Source organism: Sander lucioperca, chromosome 14, assembly GCF_008315115.2.
Source record: "Sander lucioperca isolate FBNREF2018 chromosome 14, SLUC_FBN_1.2, whole genome shotgun sequence".
Classification (NCBI taxonomy): domain Eukaryota; kingdom Metazoa; phylum Chordata; class Actinopteri; order Perciformes; family Percidae; genus Sander; species Sander lucioperca.
In genome coordinates, this window is record NC_050186.1 from 11,013,402 (window position 1) to 11,037,560 (window position 24,159).

The window sequence follows — 24,159 nt, forward strand, 5'->3', positions numbered from 1 at the left end:
ATCTATCTATCTATCTACATCTCTCTCTCACTTTCTCACTTTCTTACTCTCTCTCTCTCTCTCTCTCTCTCTCTCTCTCTATCTATCTATCTATCTACCTACATCTCTCTCTCTCACTTTCTTACTTTATCTATCTATCTATCTATCTATCTATCTATCTATCTATATATCTATCTATCTATCTATCATGTATTTACTGCCGATCAGTGTATAAAACATCCCTATTTTTGATATAGTTATATAGTTTTTTCTCAGGCCTGGTGCAGTGTATCAGGAGCATTACCAGTGCTGGCCAGGAAACGGCACTATGTTTCCACCAAAACACAACCCACCCAGCTCCCTGGGGCACCCTCTACAAAACCATTCACTGAGCTGTAGTATTAATTATCAGAGGCTTCGTGAACATTCAGATTCAATGTGAAAAACAACGTATTTAACACAGGAAGGATGTGCTGCAGTGAAACTGTTTCACTTATGCAATTGAAATAAATGCGTTTCTTTTTCAGAGTACTAGGATATTTCCTGGATACAGACTGCTCAGCGCTAGTCCAAGTAAAGGTCGTCAATTACCACTGACAAAAATGTCTAAACATGTGTTTAAAAAACAAAGGGGGAAATCCACTACTGTGATACTGTGGTAACAAATAACTACACATGTATGCTTTCATTCCTGATTCAAAAAAATACAATGAAGTTTTTGTAAAATGTATAAAAATGGAAATAAATGCCCTATCCCCCTCTGTCAACACATTGTGGTCCGGCTCCAGTTAACAATGATCCGCTCCGGGTTTTACGAGCCTCTCCCCGCCGCAGTGGGAGGAAGTTGAACCACAAAGCAAGCAGTGCTGCCACTGTGCTAGCAAAAAAAATACAGAAAATACACCGAGGAAGAAGAGGGACTTCAACTGAAAACATGTGCCATATTGGAGCTGGGAAACGAACAGCATAACCGAAAAGGAGCGGGCAGTATCGGCTGGCGAAACGCTCCAAGGAGGCAGCGGACGGAGCTACGTTACGTAGCCGGACTTTGTGCTCTCCAGCCCGGGTAGCCTGGCAGGCAGGAGTCGCTCGGATCTGGCTGCTCGGCTCCCCTCGTTTTTAATTTGAGATATCGACCTGCGTGTGGTCGATATACGAGAAATACCCACCAGCACATTGTCGTGTTACGTGCGTAACGCAACATATGGTGGTTAAATGTGTTGTCGTATCATTTAATAACAGTTTACGCCGAAGAGGAAAAAGTTTAACAAGCTAAAGAAGTAAACCGCCGGAGCCGATTTCCATCTCCCGGCGCTCCCTCCCCCCTCCACCCCGATCAGCGTCACCATCAGCCCACAGTCAGTCGCTCTGTGCTGGGTCTCCAGGCAAGGAGGTTCCCCCCTATACTCGGGGTAACTCAGCAACAAACTATGGATTATCGTGTGCGATTTCATCTTGGTTTTTAAAGCCGTTGGACTCTCTTTTTATGCCGTTTTTTGTTGGTGTCGGAAACGCTGCAAGACTTCCCTAAATACGAGCTGACTCGCCGCCGTTAGCTTATTAACTAAGTCTGAAACCAAGCCAGTGTTGCAGTGTTAAGTCCGCCAAGCTAGTGCGTCTGTTAGCTGCTGGCAACGAGGGTATTTGTATGCATCTGCTGAAGTGAATTAATCTAAACTAGATGCATAGATTGATTGACTCGTATTCGATAGTTAGCCTACTGGCTAGCAGGTTTCGTATCGCTAGCTAGCGCGGCGGCTAACTAGCGGACTGAACCCAAAATATCGATATTCCCAGCAGGCTAGAACTAGTTAGCTTCGTGGATTTGGCTTGTGATTAGTGAATGACACCCATTAGCTCAGGCTCAACCTCTTAAGGTGTTTAAATTACATCTTTTTGGGCGAATTTTGTCTGTGTGTGATTGATTTGAGGAACGTTAGACAGGAAGCGAGGCAGCAACATCAACAACAGCGGTGTGAGATTTTTATGGAGCCCTGCAGCTCCTCTTTAACCTGTGCTCGTGTTGGGCTTATTTGTGCCAAAACGCGTATTTACAGATGTGCATTTTGTCGGTGCATCAGTTGAGTTTTTCCAGGAGGACGAAGAAGCATCTTGATGATACACATTTCAACCTGTCGCATCCCTCCTTTATCTTCATCCCCCTTTTGTCGATGGACGTTTGAGACGAAGAGAACTACACGTGTCCCTGCTGCTTTATCGCTGGATTTCTAACACACAGAAGGAGACAAGTCACACTGTCACTCTGCAGCCACTCCACTTAAATTACAACTTTTATTTTTTCACGACAGCACAGTGTTTACATTTTAACAGGGTGGGGGGGGGAAAAGCCCCTAAAACACATGCCAACCACTGGAGACAAACCAGTCGTGTGGACACATTTCAATCAATAGGGACCAAAGGACAGTCCCCCCTGTAGGATTTGACAGCTGCCGTCTTCCAGCTTCAGCATCTGGTGCGTTATACCCAATCTCTGTGAGACATATCACATTGCATTTTCCCGTTTTTTTTTTTTTGCACTAAATGGGATTACAAGGACGGTGATTTAGCGGCCCTGCTGCTGACTATATTCCTCCAGCAACCTGTCACCCAATGTCTCGCCTTCTGAATTTCCCCTTTTCTGTCCCAGTGATGGTAGTTTAGAGGGCGAAGTGTGTGGACTACAGCCCGGCGACAGCGACACGATACCAGTCGATGGTCAGCTCCCCCGCTGTCACGCACCTTTGGCGCTTGATGTTGGTCATATCTGGCGGAGGAACATTGCTTTTTTTTAATTCCCTAAAATAAAAAAGAAGCCCCCCACCCCCCTACACATCCAGCCCCGGTTATTTTATTGATTTGGTCCTCCCAGGGTCGAAAGATGGCGGACCTCGAAGCAGTGCTCGCCGATGTCAGTTATTTGATGGCGATGGAGAAGAGCAAATCGACTCCAGCGGCCCGGGCGAGTAAGAAAATCATCCTGCCTGAACCCAGGTAAAAACTACATTTTTTTTTTTTAAACAAAGAGCTTACATGTTGCCCTTGCTGCTGTGCCGCCCATCTTGGGAATTGTTTTCCTGTCTAATGGATGGATACGTTGTGCCTTCTGTGCAGCCATATAGGGAGATGGAGGCGTGCTTCCTCTCAAACCTGGGACTTACTGTATGCTAAATATGACTGTGTGTTTTTTGTGTGTGTGTCAGTTTCTGCTACACCTGTAACTTACCAAGAAGTTAACGGTATACGGGCAGTTTAGTGTCCCAAATTAGTTTCCAAAAACGTGAGTGTCCCAAATGATGAGGGTCTTATTCGAGACAGGTTGCCCCTAACCATAACACCTGTTAAACAGGTGGTTTAGCAGGTTCATAATTAAGGACATTGAATGGGGAATTTGGGACACTAAACTGCACGTAGAATCTTCCATAGGGAATTTGGGACACTAAACTGCACGTATACTACTAGCCTCTCACAACTAAGGAGGCCACAATAGCAGATTATGATGCAGGATATGTGTCACATTTTGTTCAAACAATGCCAAGCCTTAATGGTGTCCTGTTCTTGCTATTTGTGCCAACATCTGTCAAACAGACTTGCAATCTGATCATTAAGGTTGCCCTGCTGCCAGCTAATGGTTATTTTCATCGTCGATTTTAATCCGTAGATTATTTCCCCAATTAAAAGATTGGTTGTTTGGTCGATAAACTGACTTAAAAAATGTGGATCAGTGTTTCCCAAAAAGCCCAAAATGACGTCCTCAAATGTCTTGTTTTTGACCCCCAACTCAAAGATATTCAGTTTACTGTCCCAGAGGAGAAGAAACTAGAACAATATTCACATTTAACAAGCTGGAATCAGAGAATTTTAACTTTGTTCCCCATAAAGAATGACTCCAACTGATTAAGCGATTATCAAAATAGTTGGGGATTAATGTGATAGTTGTGACAACTACAGCTGGGCGATATATGGACACACAAGCACATAAGTGGGTATAAAAGGCAAATAACAGTCTGCAAAGTTCGGAAAAAACGACAGCACTTTGCTGTCATGCAGCCTGTAAAACCAGCATCCAAAATCTAAGATATCTAGTCTCACGTCATGATATGGATTTATATTGATATATTGCTCAGCCCCATTTATTTAGAGGCTGCTGCTGAGTCTCGTCTGTGGTGTTGTAGCCCCTCTGATGCAGTCGCACGCTGTCAGTATACGTGCAGCTCTTGACTCGAAAACCCCCGCTCATCCGAGCTGTTTGCAAGAAACCCAGCGTGAGTAGGCCATCAGATGAAACTACAGCTACAGTCTGATTTCAATAATGCACCCACCCCCTTCCCTCCAACATCTACACATAATTGCACATCTCTTTTGTCCCTGCTGCTACGCAGCTTGTCGGGGGCGAACGTCTCTCTTCAGACCCCGTTTTGTAAGGCGTGTGGCTGCGACTTGATCGAAGAGGAAGTGGTTAAGATGTGGTTATTGAGACAGTTGTCTGTCATGTCAACCGAGGCGCCAATGTCTCTCTTCAGACCACGTTTTTATAAGGCATGTAGCCAGTGGTGTAGGCCACGTGATACGCAGGCATAGGCAGTATACCCACTAAGAAAGCGCCAGGATTTCCATATACCCACTTTAAAAAATGCCCAATGACACGCAACAACATACTTTGCATTATATTTTTGATATATTTTGAATTGTCATCTGTGTTTCTCTTCTTCACATAGGCTAAATAAAGGGATTTCCACCGTAAATTGGTGCAAAAAAGTGCATCAGAATGCAGAAAATGAAGTCGTTGATGCTCAAAAAGTCCCCGGGGGAGGACACCCAGCCCGCTATGATATGGCGCCAAAGCAAAAGGCAGATTCTGGCCCATATACAGTACAGTACACCCACTACTATACATTAGACTGCACCACTGCATGTAGCTGCGACTTGATTGGAGAGGAAGTGGTTAAGATTTGGTTATTGAGAGAGTTGCTTTTGCTACGCCGTCTGTCAGTTCGACTGAGGTATTTGTGTTTAGTCAAATGATCGCCGTTGTGTAAACGGCAGCCCTGCGCCGAAACAGATCTCAACCGGCACTTGGCACGGCCGCCAGATGTAATTTGTGTTTTTCGCCGTGTTTACATTCATCAACCTTGTACTTCACATTCATTAATCACCGACTGGGAACTATTATTGACACACCCACTCATGTGTAAACCGTGCGTTTGGCTCTACATTTCAAAGCGTTGACGTGGGTTAAACAACCAAGATGCATTTAAAAACCAAGAGTGCTTTTTTTTTTTTTTTTTTTCCTTCTTTTCTTTGGAGGAAGAAGGTCAGCTGTCCAGTTACTGACTGACTTGTCTTGGCAGATCAGCAGAAAGCAGTGATCCAGATACTGTGTTAACACACGGTCATGAATATGATAGTTGTCTCAACTGAAATGATTTTCTGTGATGGCTAATTAAATGTGCTAACCTAGATCAATCGCCATTCATATGTTCGAGTTTAAGAGTGATATGAAATCATTCCGTTTATCCATTCATCGATCATAAATAGCAGACGGGCCCTCCGCTCTTGACGGGGTTAAGAGAACGGTTTCACCTCCAGCGCGTGAGCAACAAAGGTTGTCGGGCTTTTGGGAAACACCGATCGAGATTTTTCACAATTTTCTGACATTTTATAGACCAAACAACTAGAGGTGCAACGGTTAATCGATTAGTTGTCAACTATTAAATTAATCGCCAACTATTTTGATAATTGATGAATTGTTTGAGTCATTTTTATATTAAAAAAAAAATCAGATTTCTCTGATTCCAGCTTGTTAAATGTGAATATCTTCTAGTTTCTTCTCTCCTCTGGGACAGTTAACTGAATATCTTTTGAGTTTTGGACAACACAAGACATTTGAGGACGTCATCTTAGGCTTTGGGAAACACTGATCCACATTTTTCACCATGTTTTGACATTTTTATAGATCAAACAACTAATCGATTAATCGACTATGAAAATGATCGTTAGTTGCGGCCCTACGGACAACTAATCTGATATCCGAGAGAAGAATCAACAGATTCGTCGACAATGAAAATAATAGTTAGGTTGCAGCCCTTGTGTTTTTCCACACACTATAATGTGGTCATTTTGTAACCAATAACAAGGCCAACATGTATCAATCACAGCTGATTTTCTCAGTGTTGCCTTCCCCTTTTTAGATCATTTATTAACCACACCAGCAGTTTTAAGCCCATTTCCTTCTAATGACATTAGCTCTACAGTACTGCGAACCATTGGTGACATTTTTTTTTTTTTAAAATGTTGACAAACGTAGGTTTCCTTCCTTCAGGCAGTTACTGGTTTCACTTTGTGTCAGTATGGTTTTAAAAGGAACTTGCAGAAACGTGAAGCTCACTTGTGGCGGGCAATCTATTACAGTGTACATTTTAGTCACATTTAATTACTGTCAAGTCACAAACTACATGGCATTACGTGTCTTTACGTTCCCGAGGCCACTGCTCTGCCATCAGTATGGAAAACTAGCATGGCCGCTGTTGCCACCTTTTAGATTCTTTAGGAATACTCTGCAAAAAAAACTAGGGCTGAACGATTTTTGAAAATAATCTAATTGCGATTTTTTTCCCAAATATTGCAATTCGATTATTTTTTTAAGCTCTTTGTCTTCTGTATTATTCAACAAAGAAATATAATATATATATATATATATATAATAAATATAAAAATATAATAATTTATAGTATGAACACACAATTACACACTAGACAATTACACACTAGACAGTTAAATAAGTAAAAATATAGTATATAGTATATATCTATACACATACACACATGCGCACGCACACACACACACACACACACACACACACACACACACACACACACACACACACACACCAGTGTAATTTTTTACAGTGCACAGAGAGGAGCTGCCTCCAGCCCCTCCCCCTCGTGAAGTTGCGTGCTGCCGTGTGTACTTGTTCAGAGAGGCTATCGTTACGTTAGCATGTTGCTGGTGTTCTTGCCGTGGGATTAACTGTACTAATAAAACTGTTGAAACTCCGCGGCCACGCTGCTGTGAAAGCTCCCCGAACGTCATTTATCAGAATCTGATTGTTACCCCTCTCAGTGGCAGCTCCTCCCCTCCATATCTTTATAACGGAGCTAACCGCTAAACGGAGCTAACCGCTAATCAGAGCTAATCGTTGCCAACCGAGCCTTCAGTTCTGTGTGCCTGTATCCATTAACTGCATGTATGGACTCAAGCCCAAATAAAACCCTTCATTTTATTAAAATGGCTGTAAAAGTTTTAAACTACAACTCAGAGTTGTTTGAATGACAGAAATCAGCTCAAGGTACGGCGTAGCGTTAGCATGCTAAGTTGATACTTTCTCTGCGGAGTGCAGACTGATTTGCACTCGCGAGTCGTGACCAAATCGCAGCCTTTGCGATTAGGAAATCGCGTTTTAACATATCGCGATATTATCGCAAATGCAATTAATCGTTCAGCCCTAAAAAAATTTTTGAACATCCAAAACCATTTGCAGGCCTCAAAGTTTGCTCTAAAAAGTTTGCATTGGCTGCAGGTGACAGATAAAGATGAAGAGCTAACCATGCTAACGTCAAACAGAAGCTGTATAGTATTTAGTCATTTTTTTCGTGGGTTTGTAAAAGTTCCTATGGACACCTGAAGACGTATTTAATGCAGTGAAAATGGGTTGGTATTAATTTGAACTGCCGGGAATACAAGCTGCCTACAGCTGCTTTTACCCGCATGAGGCAAACTAAACTTTTCAGGGACGTTGTTCAAGCTTGCCTGCCATCAATAGTCGTGTTTAAATATGGAGCCAGAATACACAAGTTCACGCGCCAAATCCCGGGTGGCGCCATAACTCTACACAAATGCACTTAATTTCCGCTGGAAGTGGTTTGCACAGCGTCTGCCGGTGTAAATACAGCGATTTCGATGCTAGCTTGGGAACACGGTTCTACTACTTTGACTGGAGATGGCGTTACTCTCCCCCACCCGAATTAACACAGTCTGACGAGAAAGAGGCAAACTCCATACCCAGTGAAAGTCACCGTTTCTCGGTTATTGGACGACCGGGGCTCCGCGGAGCTCTGGAGCTGGCTGCCAGCTGCCGGCATAACTTTCGTATATTTACAGTTTGAATTTCGTCATGCCACTTATAGAACATCTACCCCAATGTCTTATAAAGCTAATTATGGGTTTCGTTTCAGAGGTCTAAGAGGAGGCTAGCTAGCTCTCGTTGATAGAGCTCCATCCAGCCGCAGGCTCTATCAATGAGACTCGCGGACAAGAGGCGTTTATTTCCTCGATCGTTTGTTTAAAGCAGCCATATTATGCTCATTTTCAGGTTCATAATTGTATTTTAAGGTTGTACCAGAATAGGTTTACATGGTTTAATTTTCCAAAAACACCATATTTGTGTTGTACTGCAGCGCTCTCTCTCACTGCTGCAGATCCTCTTTTCAGCTGGTCTCTGTTTTAGCTACAGAGTGAGACCTCTTTCCTTCTTCTTCTTCTGTACTATCTTTGATTGCACTGCACATGCGCAGTAGCTCAGATGTAGATCATGTCAGCTAGCTAGCTCCATAGACAGTAAAAGAAAGGCTGTTTCTACAACTTGGGTCAGTTACAAGGCAGGATTAGCTGGGAGACTTCTAAATGAGGGCGCACATGGAAGTAGTTCTTTTGTAGATTATGGTGAACTTGTGTGTGTTGTAGCAGTGCTTTGCTATTGAGAACGAGGTAGCATGCTAGCGTTAGCATGCTAGCGTTAGCATTAGCGCTACGAGCTAATGGTTGCGGTTAGCCTGCTCATTTCGGCTTGTGACGTAGAAAGCCGTGCAGATTTTGACCAGCTCACCCGGAGACTGAAGGCAGGACACATTCAGAAACCGTATCTCACTCTAAACAGCATGGATGGATTTTTCTCAAAGTGTGTATGTGTGTGGAAGCACCAGAGACACAACATAACACCCCAAATCCCAGAAAAAGTGTTTTTTTTTTTTTCATAATATGGGCATTTTAATATCAAAAAGTTACCCACTAAAGCTTTGAGGATTGAATCGATCCAGATGGATGTATCTTTACAACCCTAGCAGGGTCCAAAATGAGCACCAGCCACCAGCCAAATGCCGGTAAAATATGAACGTGGCTGGTGGATTCGCTCCACTCACCAAGCCAATGAAACAAAGGTTATCTGAGTGGCTGGTAAAATTTGAGCATTTACTAGTAGGGGTGTAAGAAAACATCGCTACACTTGAGTATCGCGATATTTTATTTTGCAATACTGTATAGATTTTCAAAAACGCAATATCGATTTCTTTTTTCTTTGTTTTTTTTTTTTAATCGTGTTTTTGCAACACAAAATGTGTTGTGTTGTGTTGGATGCAGGGCTGCAACTAACGATTATTTTCATAGTCGATTAATCTGTCGATTATTTTCTCGATTAATCGATTAGTTGTTTGATCTATAAAAATGGCAAAACATGGTGAAAAATGTGGATCAGTGTTTCCCAAAAGCCTAAGAGGACGTCCTCAAATATCTTGTTTTGTCAAAAACTCAAAAGATATTCAGTTTACTGTCACAGAGGAGAGAAGGAACTAGAAGATATTCACATTTAACAAGCTGGAATCAGAGAAATCTTACTTTTTTTTTTAATTAAAAAATGACTCAAACAATTAATCGATTATCAAAATAGTTGCGATTAATTTAATAGTTGACAACTAATCGATTAATCGATTCATCGTTGCACCTCTAGTTGGATGTACCCTGTGCAGGAATAGTGCAAGCAATTTTATTTTATTGACATAGACAGATTTTCTTTTTTCAGATTGCACATAATGCGTTATGTATTGTGACAGGGGCTGTGTATTTTCTTTTATTATGGCCTACTTTAGCATTTAAACATTAGCTCACTACGAACCTGGGAACCACAATCCCAAACTGGTCTGATTTTCTGTGTACTGAATTGTTTACCTAAAGTAAACTTCTTCGACTTTTATGCACATCAAGTCTTTTTTTTAAATATTAGTTTTTCTAAAATTATACTATAAAAACAATCCCAATATATCGCCTTACGCACAGTATCGAAATATACTGCAATATATTGAATCGTGACCCATGTATCGTGATACGTATTGTATCGCCAGATTCTTGCCACCCTATTTACTAGCCATTAGGCTGTTAGACAGAACAGTTAACTTTGGACTCTGACCCCTAGGATTGAGCAGTTCAATGTTGGCGTCTCCGTCACGTACGGTGTTTAATTGTTAAGCACTCAGTTCAGGCTGTGCGTCATCATCGTTCGCATTTGACCGTGACAAAGTACGCCTCGCTAATTGGGTTTGCTGCTCCTCATTCAAGTTAGGAATCCAGGTTGGGAAACATTGACACAGGAAGTTAATCCACGGATTGGGAACCGCGAGCCTCTGAGGTGTTTACGAAACCAAAGACAACAGCTGGCCTTTTGACAGATTAGCACATTATCAACCGGAGCACAGATTAGCTGAAACTGATACCTGCACACACAGGTCATGTCGTTTTTTTTTAACTGCATCCTGCAGAGGCATTTCTGTTGGAACAAACCAGAACAAGCTGCTCTTGTGTTAGTGATTTTTATGTTAGATATGAGCTTTTGTTATTTATTGCCCATTATTACACAGGAGATGCAGAGATAAAAGCCTAAACTAATGGACTTATAAAAGCACTTTCACACAGAGTAAATCAGTCTGCAAAGCAAGACTCGCATAATATGAAAATTTACTTAAAACATCACAATGATGGATCCAATCCGACTGGATGAAATGGCTGCATTGTGGGTTTTTTTTTTTTCTTCTGTGCAGCCTTACCGAACATAGCATTATCACGCGTAGGTGCTTTAGATGGTTTCAGAGGAATTGCATTAATTTGGATTGCAAAAGATGTGAGAATAATGTGCTGAACAGGAGAGAGAAGTGAGCAGGACCTTTGGGAGAGTATGGCTGGTATCTGTGGATCTAGTTTAACGGCAGAATTTGATACGAGATCGTAGAGATTGTGTGCAAAGTTGCACACTTTAGTTCAGTTGTTCACGTGTGAAGCTTTCAGCCGCATGCTTGTTGGGGAGGGCCGTTTTAATGTGGCACTCTGGAGATAACGTGGTGCTGCCACATTCTCGGCGGGCCAAGGTTAAGTCCTCTGGCAGAGAGGTGAGATTCTGACAGCAGCACTGGAGGCATGAGAGATGCCGAGAGGCGTTGGGGAGGGCGATCGGACGGCCTGCTGGTATCGAGAAACCCATATAAGATACGAGACATGACGTTATCCAGGAGGTGGAGGTACGGCAGGGTTTGAGTAGTCACAGAGTTTCCTCTGTGTTGATTTTGTAGTGGCAGCCCGCCACGGCAAAAGTTCTGCCGCCACGGTATCAAAAATAGGGCAGACTCACAATGCAGTCGCAGTTGCCTTTTTAAAGGTCCCATGGCATGAACATGTCACTTTATGAGGTTTTTTAACATTAATATGAGTTCCCCCAGCCTGCCTATGGCCCCCCAGTGGCTAGAAATGGTGATAGGTGTAAACTGAGTCCTGGGTATCCTGCTGTCTTTGAGAAAATGAAAGCTCAGATGGGCCGATCTGCAATCTTCTCTTTGTGACGTCATAAGGAACAAACGGTGCTCTGCCTCGAACGCTGTATCCAGTTCTTATTATACATCCATGCTAACCTCGACAAATGTTTGATAACGATGTACAGCTAAAAGTTTCTGGAGGTAACCGGCTCCATCTAGCCTAGCTTAGCACAGATCCTGGAGGTAACCGGCTCCATCTAGCCTAGCTTAGCACAGATCCTGGAGGGAACCGGCTCCATCTAGCCTAGCTTAGCACAGATCCTGGAGGTAACCGGCTCCATCTAGCCTAGCTTAGCACAGATCCTGGAGGTTACCGGCTCCATCTAGCCTAGCTTAGCACAGATCCTGGAGGTAACCGGCTCCATCTAGCCTAGCTTAGCACAGATCCTGGAGGTAACCGGCTCCATCTAGCCAAGCTTAGCACAGATCCTGGAGGTAACTGGCTCCATCTAGCCTACTGCTCCCAATAAGTGACAAAATAACGCCAACATGTTCCTATTTACATGTTGTGATTTGTAGAGTCACAGCGTGTACAAATAACAAGGTCACATGACACACAGCCATCTTCTAACCGTATATAAACTGGGAACTATATTCTCAGAAAGGCAAAGCACACACACTGCTAAGCTAGGCTAGCGGTGGGTGCGTCAGAGACACAAAATATCACCCCAAATCCCAGAGAAAGTGATTTTTTTTTTTTAATAATATGGGCACTTTCACAACTTGTGTCTTTGAACTTTTAGAGCGTTATTTTATTCATTATCTCCTCGACCTTTTCCAACATTTTAGACACAGATATTGGTAATAAAAATGGCCTGACATGATGACAAATTGCGTATTTTTTTAATTGAAAAATTAAACATTTTCTTGAGGAAGAAACCAAAATGTATGCACCTAAAGTCGTTCACAAACCCAGAGAAAACACTGGCACGGGACGTAGTTTATTCACTTATGGAAATAAATACTTCTTGTAAGTTCACGTTTGACAATTAAGATAACAGATATCATCTGAATTGATCCTGTTGACAGCTGAGTTTCCACTTCGGCAGATAACGTTACACTAGCTAATGTTATACTTTCACAGACATCCAGATTAAGCTTCTGATAAGACGACGGGAAGTGCTCTACGTGAGGGTTTCGACTGTTGTTTATGATCTACAAGTGTTGGTGTCGGTCAGTACTTGACTGCTATCTAGATCACGAGTACAGGGCTGTAAAATGAGCTACTGACAGAATCACCACTCTGTTGGGGGTATTTTTAAGAGGAATAAAAGATACAGAGAGAGAAAGAGTGGTGATTTTCTCTGGGCGTTAGCCAAGCGTACAGACATCCAGCTTGCGTTGTATGTTGACCAGTCCACCGTTTTTATTTTGTAGTTTGGCTAACTTAAAAGGAACACGCCGACTTATTGGGACATTAGCTTATTTGACAATTAGGTTGAAAGAAAACCCAAATTTCTCATGTCGAAACTTTTTTGAAAATGGGTCCTATTTGACCCGAGGACAACGGAGGGTTTAAGAAGTCCGCTGGGGACAAACTCCAATCATTAGATCTGAGAAAAGTCATTTAATGCTCACATTTCACATTCATTCGGCTTAGGTGGTGCCCCTAAACCTTAATAATAGTAGGGGAAAACCCTGCGTGCTTGGTCTGGTTTTCTACTTTACTCCCAAGTAAAAATACAAAATAACATTAAAAAAAAAACATTTGTCAGTTGAGCTCTGGTAAAAATAACTTTTCAATCACCCTGTTTCTCATGGTATGATTGATGGTTGTAATTTCGTCGCTGTATTTGAGTGTAATATTGATTTCCGTAACATTTTAATATCGTTCAGTGGTACTCCCGGGGCGAGCAGTTTGCTCAGGATTGGTAATGTCCTCCTCGGATGATGCGATGACTCATCTGAAAAGGCACCAATGGGCCCATTTGGCTCCTCCAAGACGACCGTTCTGCCTCTAAACGCTTAAAGCACAGGAAGTCATACTCCTAACGTACTAGGGGTGTAAGAAAAAATCTATACACTTGAGTATCGCAATATTTAATTTTGCAATACTGTATCGATTTTCAAAAAAGCAATATAGATTTTTTTTTTTTTTTTTTTTTTTTTTTTAAACGTTCAAAAATATTCATGTAATACAGTTGTTTGTTTTGTTTAAACCCCCTACTGCTAGATGGCTATGCTGAGACACACCACTAGTGTCCTTGCCTAGCAGTGCCTAGCAGTGCCTAGCAGGGCCTAGCGGTGCCTAGCAGGGCCTAGCGGTGCCTAGCAGGGCCTAGCGGTGCCTAGCGGTGCCTAGCGGTGCCTAGCGGTGCCTAGCGGTGCCTAGCAGGGCCTAGCGGTGCCTAGCAGGGCCTAGCGGTGCCTAGCGGTGCCTAGCGGTGCCTAGCGGTGCCTAACAGTGCCCTAGCAGTGCCTAGCAGGGCCTAACGGTGCCTAGCAGGGCTAACGGTGCCTAGCAGGTGCCTAACAGTGCCTAGCAGGGCCTAACGGTGCCTAGCAGTGCCTAGCAGGGCCTAACGGTGCCTAGCAGTGCCTAACAGGGCCTAACGGTGTCCTAGCAGTGCCTAGCAGGGCCTAACGGTGCCTAGCAGTGCCTAGCGGTGCCTAACAGTGTCCTAGCAGTGCCTAGCAGGGCCTAACGGTGCCTAGCAGGTGCCTAGCAGGGCCTAACGGTGCCTAGCAGGTGCCTAGCAGGGCCTAACGGTGCCTAGCAGGGCCTAACGGTGCCTAGCAGGTGCCTAGCAGGGCCTAACGGTGCCTAGCAGGTGCCTAGCAGGGCCTAACGGTGCCTAGCGGTGCCTAGCGGTGCCTAACAGTGCCTAGCAGGGCCTAACGGTGCCTAGCAGTGCCTAGCAGGGCCTAACGGTGCCTAGCAGGGCCTAACGGTGCCTAGCAGGGCCTAACAGTGCCTAACAGTGCCTAACAGTGCCTGACTTTTTGCTAGAAGCTAACAATGTAGCTATGGCTGAACTTTGGCCTACTTTAGCATATAAACATTAGCTCACTAAGAACCTGGAACCACAATCCCAAACTGGCAGTTTGATTTTCTGTGTACTGAATTGTTTACCTAAAGTAAACTTCTTTGACTTTTATGAACATCATGTCTTTTTTTTTAACTATTAGTTATTGCAATAAATAAATAAATATTTTGCAATATATTGAATCGTGACCCACGTATCGTGATACGTATCGTATCGCCAGATTCAGCCCTATAACGTACACAGATTTCCAAAGAGCATGCCGTTGTCACACTTGAGTTTTCACAGTTGTGTGTAACCTCCCGTAGGACGCCTGTCGTCTTCTGTTTCAGCTGATTTTTCGGTATTTCAGTCGCTTGTTTCTGTTTTGTTGCAGAACTTGCAACAAAACACTGCCTGTCGGCTCCGTGCTCCGCCATCCTTCAATACCCACCAGGTCCGGATTTGTTGCGCAACGGCTGCGGCCGTGACTGACCGCTGAAGTCACGAGAGCTCGCGTATGATCGCGCGATATAACAGGATGTAGTTTCTATAAACAGAACCACAAAACCAACAACAGTTTGTTTCAGGCCTGTCTCCGCCCGTTATGACGTTTTCAAGGTGTAGTGCAGGGAAATAGACATACACACAAACACACACTTTGACTTTAATGGAAACCTATTGACTCCGCCGCTGTTCTGGAGCGGATCCGCAGCCGTGCCGCAGTTGGTGGAAATTAACACACACACACACACACACACACACATGCCAGCCCTGCAATTCTCTTAAAGAGATCGACGCACACACCAACGCACAAGTACAAACTTCAGGCCACTTACGGTAGGCCACGGCGAAAGCTCTGCGCGGAGCCTCCGCGCAACCATAAATCACGCGTGAGAGTCGGCAGCCCCAGAGTTTAGCTCGTCCTGTGTCAGCTACACATTCTCAGTTGGGAATGGGACGCCAGGTGCGCGTGGTGGTGGCAGCTTTAATTATATTTGCCTCTTCACCTTAAGAGCAAAACTGTAATTGCACAAAGGGTACCTGTCTAGAGCAGACTCCCCGGGCAAGTGTTCTACAGAAGAGCATTTCATTTTGAAGTGTCTGTTAAGGCGGTGAATCAGAACAGTCAGTAAATATCTTTTGTAATTGCATAATCTGGCAGTTCATCTGGAGAATCAACGTGGACGGTGCCGTCGTGTTATAATCCCACGAGGGGCTATATCCCGAAAGTAACATTTGTTACTACGACTGCTGTTTTCCTGCAGACACTGAGACAGCATTGTTTTTTCTTTTGTTTTAGGCTTCACACAGGGGTAGGCGAGGTTTCAACAGTTATGAAGGCAGGGTTATCCCTGCCTTTTATAAGTCTTAAGGTGCAGCACCTGAGCCGTTTCTGGCAGCACCTAAAGCTGAATAAATGTGAAATGCGTGCAAAAAAACGCCAAAACAACGGGGAAAAAAACCCATCAAACTAACTAAAAGACTTATCTCAGATCTAATGATTGTAGTTGGACTTCTTTACCATGTTTTTCCCTATTATTATATGCTCTACTTTTCCAACGTTTTAGACAAAGATACGGTGATTAGTGACGGTCCAAAATGATGTCAAATTGCATATTTCTTTCACTGAAGAACATCACATTTTTGTGAGGAAAGTCCCCTAAACCCCTCCGCCAAATATGCGCACCGAAGTCTTCCACAAACCCAGGGGGAAAAAACACAGATAAAGGTATCTGAACTGAAACTAATCTAAAGTCTTTTCACTCCCCCAGTACCTGCGTTAAAAGGAAATGATGGCTTGTCTGAAAATTGCTGAATTTGTTTTATGCAGCTCCATTCACACCCTAACCCCTATACTTACTTACCATACTAGTTGCAGTCATGTGCCAAGCAGTAGCCAGAAAAACAGGTTTTTAAAGCTAACCAGTCTTCCAGGTAAAGAGTAAATGCATGCCTAGAGGCTTAAATAAGCTTAAAGAAGGTTTCGGGTCACGTTTGTTTGGTCAGCCCTAACCCTGACTGACAGATTTAATGCTGCAGTGTATTTTAAACCGAAAGGAGGGCTGCAACTAACGATTATTTTCATCGTTGATTGTTTTCTGGATGAATGGATTAATTGTTTTGGTCTATAAAATGTCAAATGGTAAAAAAAAAAATTAAAATAAATATGGACCAGTGTTTACCAAAAAACCCAAGATGACGTCTTGTCTGTCTTGTTTTGTCCACAACTCAAAGATCTTCAGTTTGCTGTCCCAGAGGAGAGAAGACACTAGAACAATATTCACATTTAAGGAGCTGACATCACATTAGAGGTGTTAAAATTAATCAAATTATCGATGCATCGAATCGTGGACGTGGACGATGCTGCATCGATAATCCGCCGGGCCATACTCGATTATTTCTGTTTATAATTTAACGTAGGCCTGACAACCTTTCTGTTTACATATTCTGGTATGTTTTGCACATTCAGGAAGTGCCATGAGCTCAGTGCTGTCGTTCTATGTATCTAATTTATTTAGTATTAGGGCTCTGCAGAATGTTTGGTTTTTGAAGCTTGAAAAGCTATGAATTAAATATCCTATATGGCTTTAATAGAAACGTGCACAATACATTAAGACCTGGCATCCCTTGGTTTCTTACCTGTCACAATGAAAGTTATAAAATACATATATGCACTGTTTTACTATACCTTCCGAGTGAGTTAGATGAGTAGAAATGACAGACTGGGATTGGGTAGGGTATAGAGGAACGAAACTCTCTTATATGCACAATAGAAAAATGTATTTGATGCATCGAGATATCGTCATCGAATCAGGAGATCAGTGAAGATTCACACCTCTACATCGCATCATGTTTACTTTTTTTTGGGATTAAAAAAAAAGCCTCAAATCTATTAAATTGTCCGAAATAGTTGGAGATTAGTTGAATGGTTGACAACTAATCGATTAATCCCTCAAACTCCAAGAAATGGGCTTCCAGTGCCTAAAGTACGTTGGTATTTTTGCATATTGTGATGCCATTTCTTAAGAGTATCTTCAAATGCTTCATATCCCTAAAATCAGTAGAACCTAAGCTGTAAGGTTAGGCAAGTCAATAAATAATCAAAGTTAATAAAAGTATTGAAATTGTGTCATGAATAAACTGCAAAAATCTGACCCGTTTTCATCACATTTTACTAAATTAAACACACAAAACATGTTGATCCAAACGGTTTCTAAATGTAGAAACATGAATAACTCCGTGAATAATTTGAACTCTGTACATTTCTTAGTTTTTAAGATATGCTCATTTTTATGAGCAGAGTGTAAAGGCGTTTTTGATTGCTATTTTTTATTAATTTTTTTTGTAAAAAGACACTCAACCGGTTCAAGGAGCCGTTAGGTAGCGACGCTGGGAGCGGGGAAATCTATTTAACCTTTTTAACAACTTGTGTTGTCTTCGTGGGTCAAAATGCAAAATTATCACTTTGTTTTTGTCGCTTTTTTACACCCCCCATATTTCTGATATAGAAAATTTGGGTCAAATTTCACCCGATGACAACAGGAGAGTTAAAGCTATAGTGCGTAGTTTCTGTCGCCCCCGTGAGGAATTCTAAGTACTGACAACTTTCGGCGTGTCCACATGATACAAGCCTTCCGTGATCACCCTCCTCCACGCAGCTGCTAGTAGCCAAGGAGGACACGGAGGATTAAAATAACATGATGGATTCTTCACAAAAGGTCATTATCTTCACTCGAGTTTCTGCGCACGAAAGTCTCCGGACGCCACAATCTTCTGAACATAGTCATACTGAGAAATACAGAGAGAGCTGTGTGGAGCTGATAGTCTTAATTATCTTTGTAGCAACTCATTAGATAATGGCTTGAATGTAACGGACGTTCATTAATAACAAAAAGTTACGCCATAAAGCTTTAAAACGCCTTTTTTAACTCATTAAAATATGGATGTTTGGCGCCAGCGTGTAGATTCTTGTATCACCTAAAGGATAACAATATATTGCTGTATCGCTATTTTGTCCCACCCCTGGTCTAAGATATATTTGACCACATCAAAGCCTTGGCACTCGGCTGTGCGGTCTGTTATCAGCACGGTTTAATTACTTGCATGGCCACAGACGCAGCTATAAAAATGACAATGACATCCTGTTAACATGTTAAATATTGACACATGTGCATACTTCCTGCAGCGTTAAATAGTCACCAAGACACTGTTGTTCAGTGTCAGTGTGGAGATCAGCAGCTAATTAAAGCTGGGCTTTCTTTACACGTACTGATCCTGGTACTTTGGGAGCTTTTTAATGGTAAAAGTCAACTCCACGGCGTCGCTACGGCGTCGCTCATACGGCGTCGGGACCCTCTCGGAGTTCTGCGTCGGGGTTGCTTTGCATCGCGGTGCATTTCACCGCCATAACGCTAGGGAGGTGGACTGTGTCTGTGTCGCTCACCACCGAAACTGGTGAGACTGTCGTGCTAAAATATTAATCTTATTTGTTTGGCCTTTTCTTGCTTATATTTTGTAAAAAGTATAGAGAAATAGACACAGTAACATCCATTGACCTAGTTACTGTAACCAGAAAATAGAGCTCAACGGTCCCGCCCCTCGTCCGAGAGACCTTGTGTTCCGGAAGTAAATTTCCCGTTAATTTCTCCCATTGACGTCTGGGAAAATCTGTATATAAAGAGTTTTAGACCGTGCCTTAGGCTAACCAGATGGGACGTGACTCATAAACATACAACGTATCATTTAGAGTAAAAAAACGAACAGAAAATCCCCAAAAAGTCAAAGGTACAACACTGTGTACATATCGTCATCTCGGAGAGAAGGAACTACTCATCCCATAAACCACCGCACACCACTGAACAAAGGAAGCTAACGTTAGTTTAGCTAACAGCTAATTCGGCTAACCGCTAGCTGAGACAGCATGTAATAACTTTAAAAGACCCTCAAAATAAACCTGAAAATAACCGTTAACATATATAACAGCTGTTACGTCAGCTGTAGCCGGCTTTACCCAGTGTTAAGTTTGAGTTAACGTTATTTTAGACTGAATCAAGCTGTCAGCTAGCGGTTAGCTGAATTAGCTGTTAGCTAAGCTAACGTTAGCTTCCCGGTGGAGGCTAACGTCAGAAGCATGGAACTGATCGTGATTCGTGCAGTGTCGTAAATCCTCGTGACGGATCGTGCAGGCAGCTCCCCCCCCCCCCTCTCATCACCAGCATGAGTTCCACCAATCAGAGGCATCACTGTGGGATTGTGGGATTGTGGGATTGTTCAGGATTGTGGGTAATGAAGTACTTATCCAAGACATCGCGAATAAAAGACATTTATCTCTAAACAAGGGTAGTGCCCCATGAACTTTTGGCGTCTATATGAGTATCTACAATCGCTGAGTCATGTCATAGCTGGTTTTAAGTCTACTATCGACGGTTACCATTTTATGGCTTATACTCCAATTTGTCAATGGAGAAATTGCATTGTATTTTTACTTCCGGAACCCGCTGTGGGCGGGACTGTTGAGCTCTATAAGTCTGAGGTTATTTTCGAGGTGTCTGCCAGCCAGTTTGTTATGTTAGCAAGCAAACTTTAGCACAACTTCCCACAAAGTACTGCTAGCTGGCAAAGTGCTAATTTCAAAACTTTACTGACATATAGACACTTTACAAACGGATAACGCCGTCATTGTAACCAAAATATGTCTGAGTTTATTTTTAAAGCTTATGTCAGTGAACTAGCATGTTGCTACTCCCCACAGTAGGCTGCTTGAACTATCAACACACGGGACCAGTCGACCAATCACAGTCCTTGCGGTCTGCGTCGCCTCGACGCAAAGTTACACATTTTTGGAGGTGCACGTGGAGCTACGGCGGAGGGCTCGGAGGGGGGTTCGCGGCGACGCAGAGGGGTCTGCGGGGGTAAAACAGCCTTTAAAGAAAGCGCTAAAATCAATGCTAATCAACTGAAAAGAAGAGAGAAATTCAAAGTTCGACATAAAATTAAAGAAAAAAAACTTCTAAACCTTGCTTGATTTTAAAAGTACAATATTTGAATTGTACAGTATAAAGTACTAAAAGTACTCATGATGCAGCACGGGCCGCAGTGTTTCCCACATGATTTCAGAGATCTGTTATGTTATTATGAGAAGTGTAAAAGTAGTTTTGGTTCATTATGAAACCTGACCTAGACTCTGCCTGTCTGCCGCAGTCTAGGTCACGGTCGTCAAGCACATTTTGAGTTCACATAAAGACCAATTCAAAGAGTAAAACCAGTGAATAATAACTGATAAATTACACCTGCACATTTTCCGAGAAATGTTTCCCAATTAGGGATCAATCGTTCTGCAAAACAGCCGATGAACAGCCTGAGATATCTTAAGAAGAATTAGTGCGATTTCAACAATATGGCAGTGGTGGCCTGAAGGTTAGAGACGCGAGCTTGTGACCGGGAGGTCGCGGTTCAATCCCCAGACCGACAGGATGAGGTGGTCCCTCCCTCATTACCACCACTGAGGTTCCCTTGAGCAAGGCCCTTAACCTCCAACCGCTCCAGTGGAGCTGCTCAGTGGCAGCAGACCAGACTGTGGTTGTGCTGGGCAGCTTCCAGGTATGAATGTGGAACTGGGTGGATGTGATCAGGTTGTGGTTGCAAATGAGAAGTTGTTCTCAATCAACTTACCTGGATAAATAAAGGTTTAGAATATGTCTCATTTTGCTACTGTATTCTGGTCATGTTGGGAAAGGAAATGAGTCTGAAAAATCTATTCCTTGAGCGCTGAAAGAGTTTGCCTCTGTGAAGAAATAGGAACTGGTCTATTCTTTCTGGAAAGACCCGACACTGTCTACTTTTCTTCTTTTTTTTGACAAAAACAATGAAGAGACTCATCAAAGCATGTAAACGTGTTCTAGTAGACACCCAAAATACAAGTAAAAACTTCAAAATAAGTGTGATATTGGACCTTTTTAATGACTTCTCTGCAAATGTCATACTTTGTAAAGTCATGCAGTGGAGTAAGAAGTACAATATGTGCCCCTGGGATGTAGATGAGTAGAAGTTCAAAGTATGGAAAATGGAAATACTCAAGTAAAGTACAAGTACCTCAAAATTGTTAGCGTACACACACACTACGCACACACTACACACTACGCACACACACTACGAACACACTGCGCTGAGCGAGGAGCGGCTCTATGAACGATGAGAAAAGTCTCCCTGCATGTTCTGCAGTGTTAGTTTAGTTTGCCGTCACATTACCCGACCCTGTATTTGTGAATTCAAATATCTGAAGTGGAAATTCTGTCACAAAACTATGTTTTTGCGTATCATTGCACATTTTTAAGTGGGTATATGGAAATCCTGGAGCTTTCTTAGTGGGTATACTGCGTGTACACGTAGAGTACACTGCTGAGTCTAACCGTAGTTCAAATAGCGTTTTGTCGAGTGCTCTCGAGCTCTTTTCAAATGATCGCTCCAAACGGGAGCTACGAAGGTACCTAATGTTCTCCGGATTGATTCACAGAACATCAGTTCTGCAATGCTGAGAGTTTCTATTTTTGTGTCTTGTTAGGGCCTCGAGGGGCCGTGAGGAAGTATGGACACTGAGCTTTGAGTGTAGTTTGGAGTTAGACCGTTAAAGACGTCATTATTTCTAAGGAGTTAAGTGCCAGTCGATTCCCTGAGCTCATGTTCATCCACGACCACGACTAAGCATTATTTGTGTGCTGCAAAGGTCTGTCAGACAGAGATTAGTTCTGCTACTGGAGCTAAAACTCTTAGGACGGAGATCGTTTTTGTCTCAAAACGCCACTTAAAAATGACAAAGTAGTCGTGTAAACGTAGCCTGAGAGTTGCTGGGATGTTTGTTTTTTTTCTCTCTCCAGAAAGACGTGTTGCTGTCAAGGTAGAAGGGGAAATTCAAGGTCCCAGTAGCTTAAAAACATCACACACAACATACACACACACACATCATAAACATGATGATAAAATAACAGATCCACATGAATAATATAGACAATAAAAGAAAAGATACTAAATAAAAAACATGAATGTACTAAGGGATGTATAAGCATGAGAGGCTTGCAGTGACAGGGCAGGGACTGACCCTGTGATTCAGTATGGATGGTGGGTAAGGTGCTCTATGAGAGGGGGTGTCATGGTGGTAGTGCAAATAAGTCCAATAGTGCAAGGAGAAAGTCTAGAGACCAGCATTAAATATGGACAATATAAGAGAATAATGTAGACATAGTAATATAAAAACTATAGCAGTGCAAGGATAAAGACAGCATTAAATATGGGCATTATAAGGGAATAAAGCAGACGGTAGGATAGACACAAATCAACGGTCAATATTAGACGTTTGAAGTAATAACATTTCTCCCCCCATGCCTGTTTTTATTGCGTAAGAAGGCACTGCTTTTTGCAGTAAACGTTACCAACTGACTGAACATGGCGTCCAAGTGTAATCCAGAATCAGCTGCTAATGATTCAGCAGCACACACACACACACACACACACACACACACACACACACACACACACACACACACACACACACACACACACACACACACACACACAGTGCGTTTCACTATCTTTGTGGGGACCCGTCATTGACATAATGCATTCCCTAGCCCCTTACCCTAACCTTAACCATCACCACTAAATGCCTAACCTTAACCCTTACCCTCACCCTAACCATAACCTAATTCTAACCCTAATCCTAAAACCAAGTCTTAACCCTCAAACAGACCTTTGAAGTTATGGGGTCCAGCATTTTGGCCCCACAAAGCTGTCCAGACCTTACAAGTATACTGTATTCCCGGTTTTTGGACCGCACGAATATAGTTAAACAAGCACACACACACACACACACACACACACACACACATACATACACACACACACACACACACACACACACACACACACACACAGGCCTCCTCTGAAAGAGGAAGTGTTTACTTCCTAGGTTCTTGTTGTTCTGTAGCTGCAGTTGAAATGTTGCATCCACTGCTCCTTCCCACTCTCCTATTAAAATCTGCCTGCACATAACCAACTGGGATAACTGGTCTGCTAGGGTCCTCAGGGATGATGATTTTTTTTTTTTTTTTGGGGTGCCAAGTAGTCCCAGTTTGGGCCTTGTGAATTGGAAGTTTATATAGTTTTAGTGCAGGTCGCAGTGTCCTGCTGTTTTTATGAGATGAGGAAAATGTATGACCTACAATAACATGTCATCGCCTTTCAAAAGGGGGAAGAATGTAAATTCAGCTTTCAGCAGTTATTGCTGCGGCGCAAGAGTCACTCTTTATCACAGCGGCAGCGGCCGGTCCACTCATCGGTTGCTCTATGGCTGGTTTTCGATGATTGTAGTCGGACTTCTTCAGCTTTTAAGTTTTGTCTTGAAGCTTTTTGAGTTATTAATTTATGATCTGCTCGAGCTTTTCCAACGTTTTAGACACACATATGGTGATCATTAGGGCCGCAACTAACGATTATTTTCATAGTCGATTAATCTGTCGATTATTTTCTCGATTAATCGATTAGTTGTTTGATCTATAAAAATGGCAAAACATGGTGAAAAATGTGGATCAGTG

General features: G+C 42.7%; 1 protein-coding gene across 2 annotated transcripts in view; it reads left to right on the plus strand.

The window, feature by feature from the left end:
• The first annotated feature begins 795 nt into the window (after positions 1-795).
• Positions 796-24,159, plus strand: part of grk3 (G protein-coupled receptor kinase 3) — a 119,244-nt gene continuing 95,880 nt past the window's right edge. Inside the window, exon 1 of one of the 2 annotated variants that reach the window (XM_035991762.1) lies at positions 796-2,970. In XM_035991762.1, the coding sequence (XP_035847655.1) occupies positions 2,858-2,970 (113 nt within the window). In that variant the 5' untranslated portion in view covers positions 796-2,857. The remainder of the gene's footprint in view (positions 2,971-24,159) is intronic. The other variant, XM_031287835.2, reaches the window with a different exon arrangement.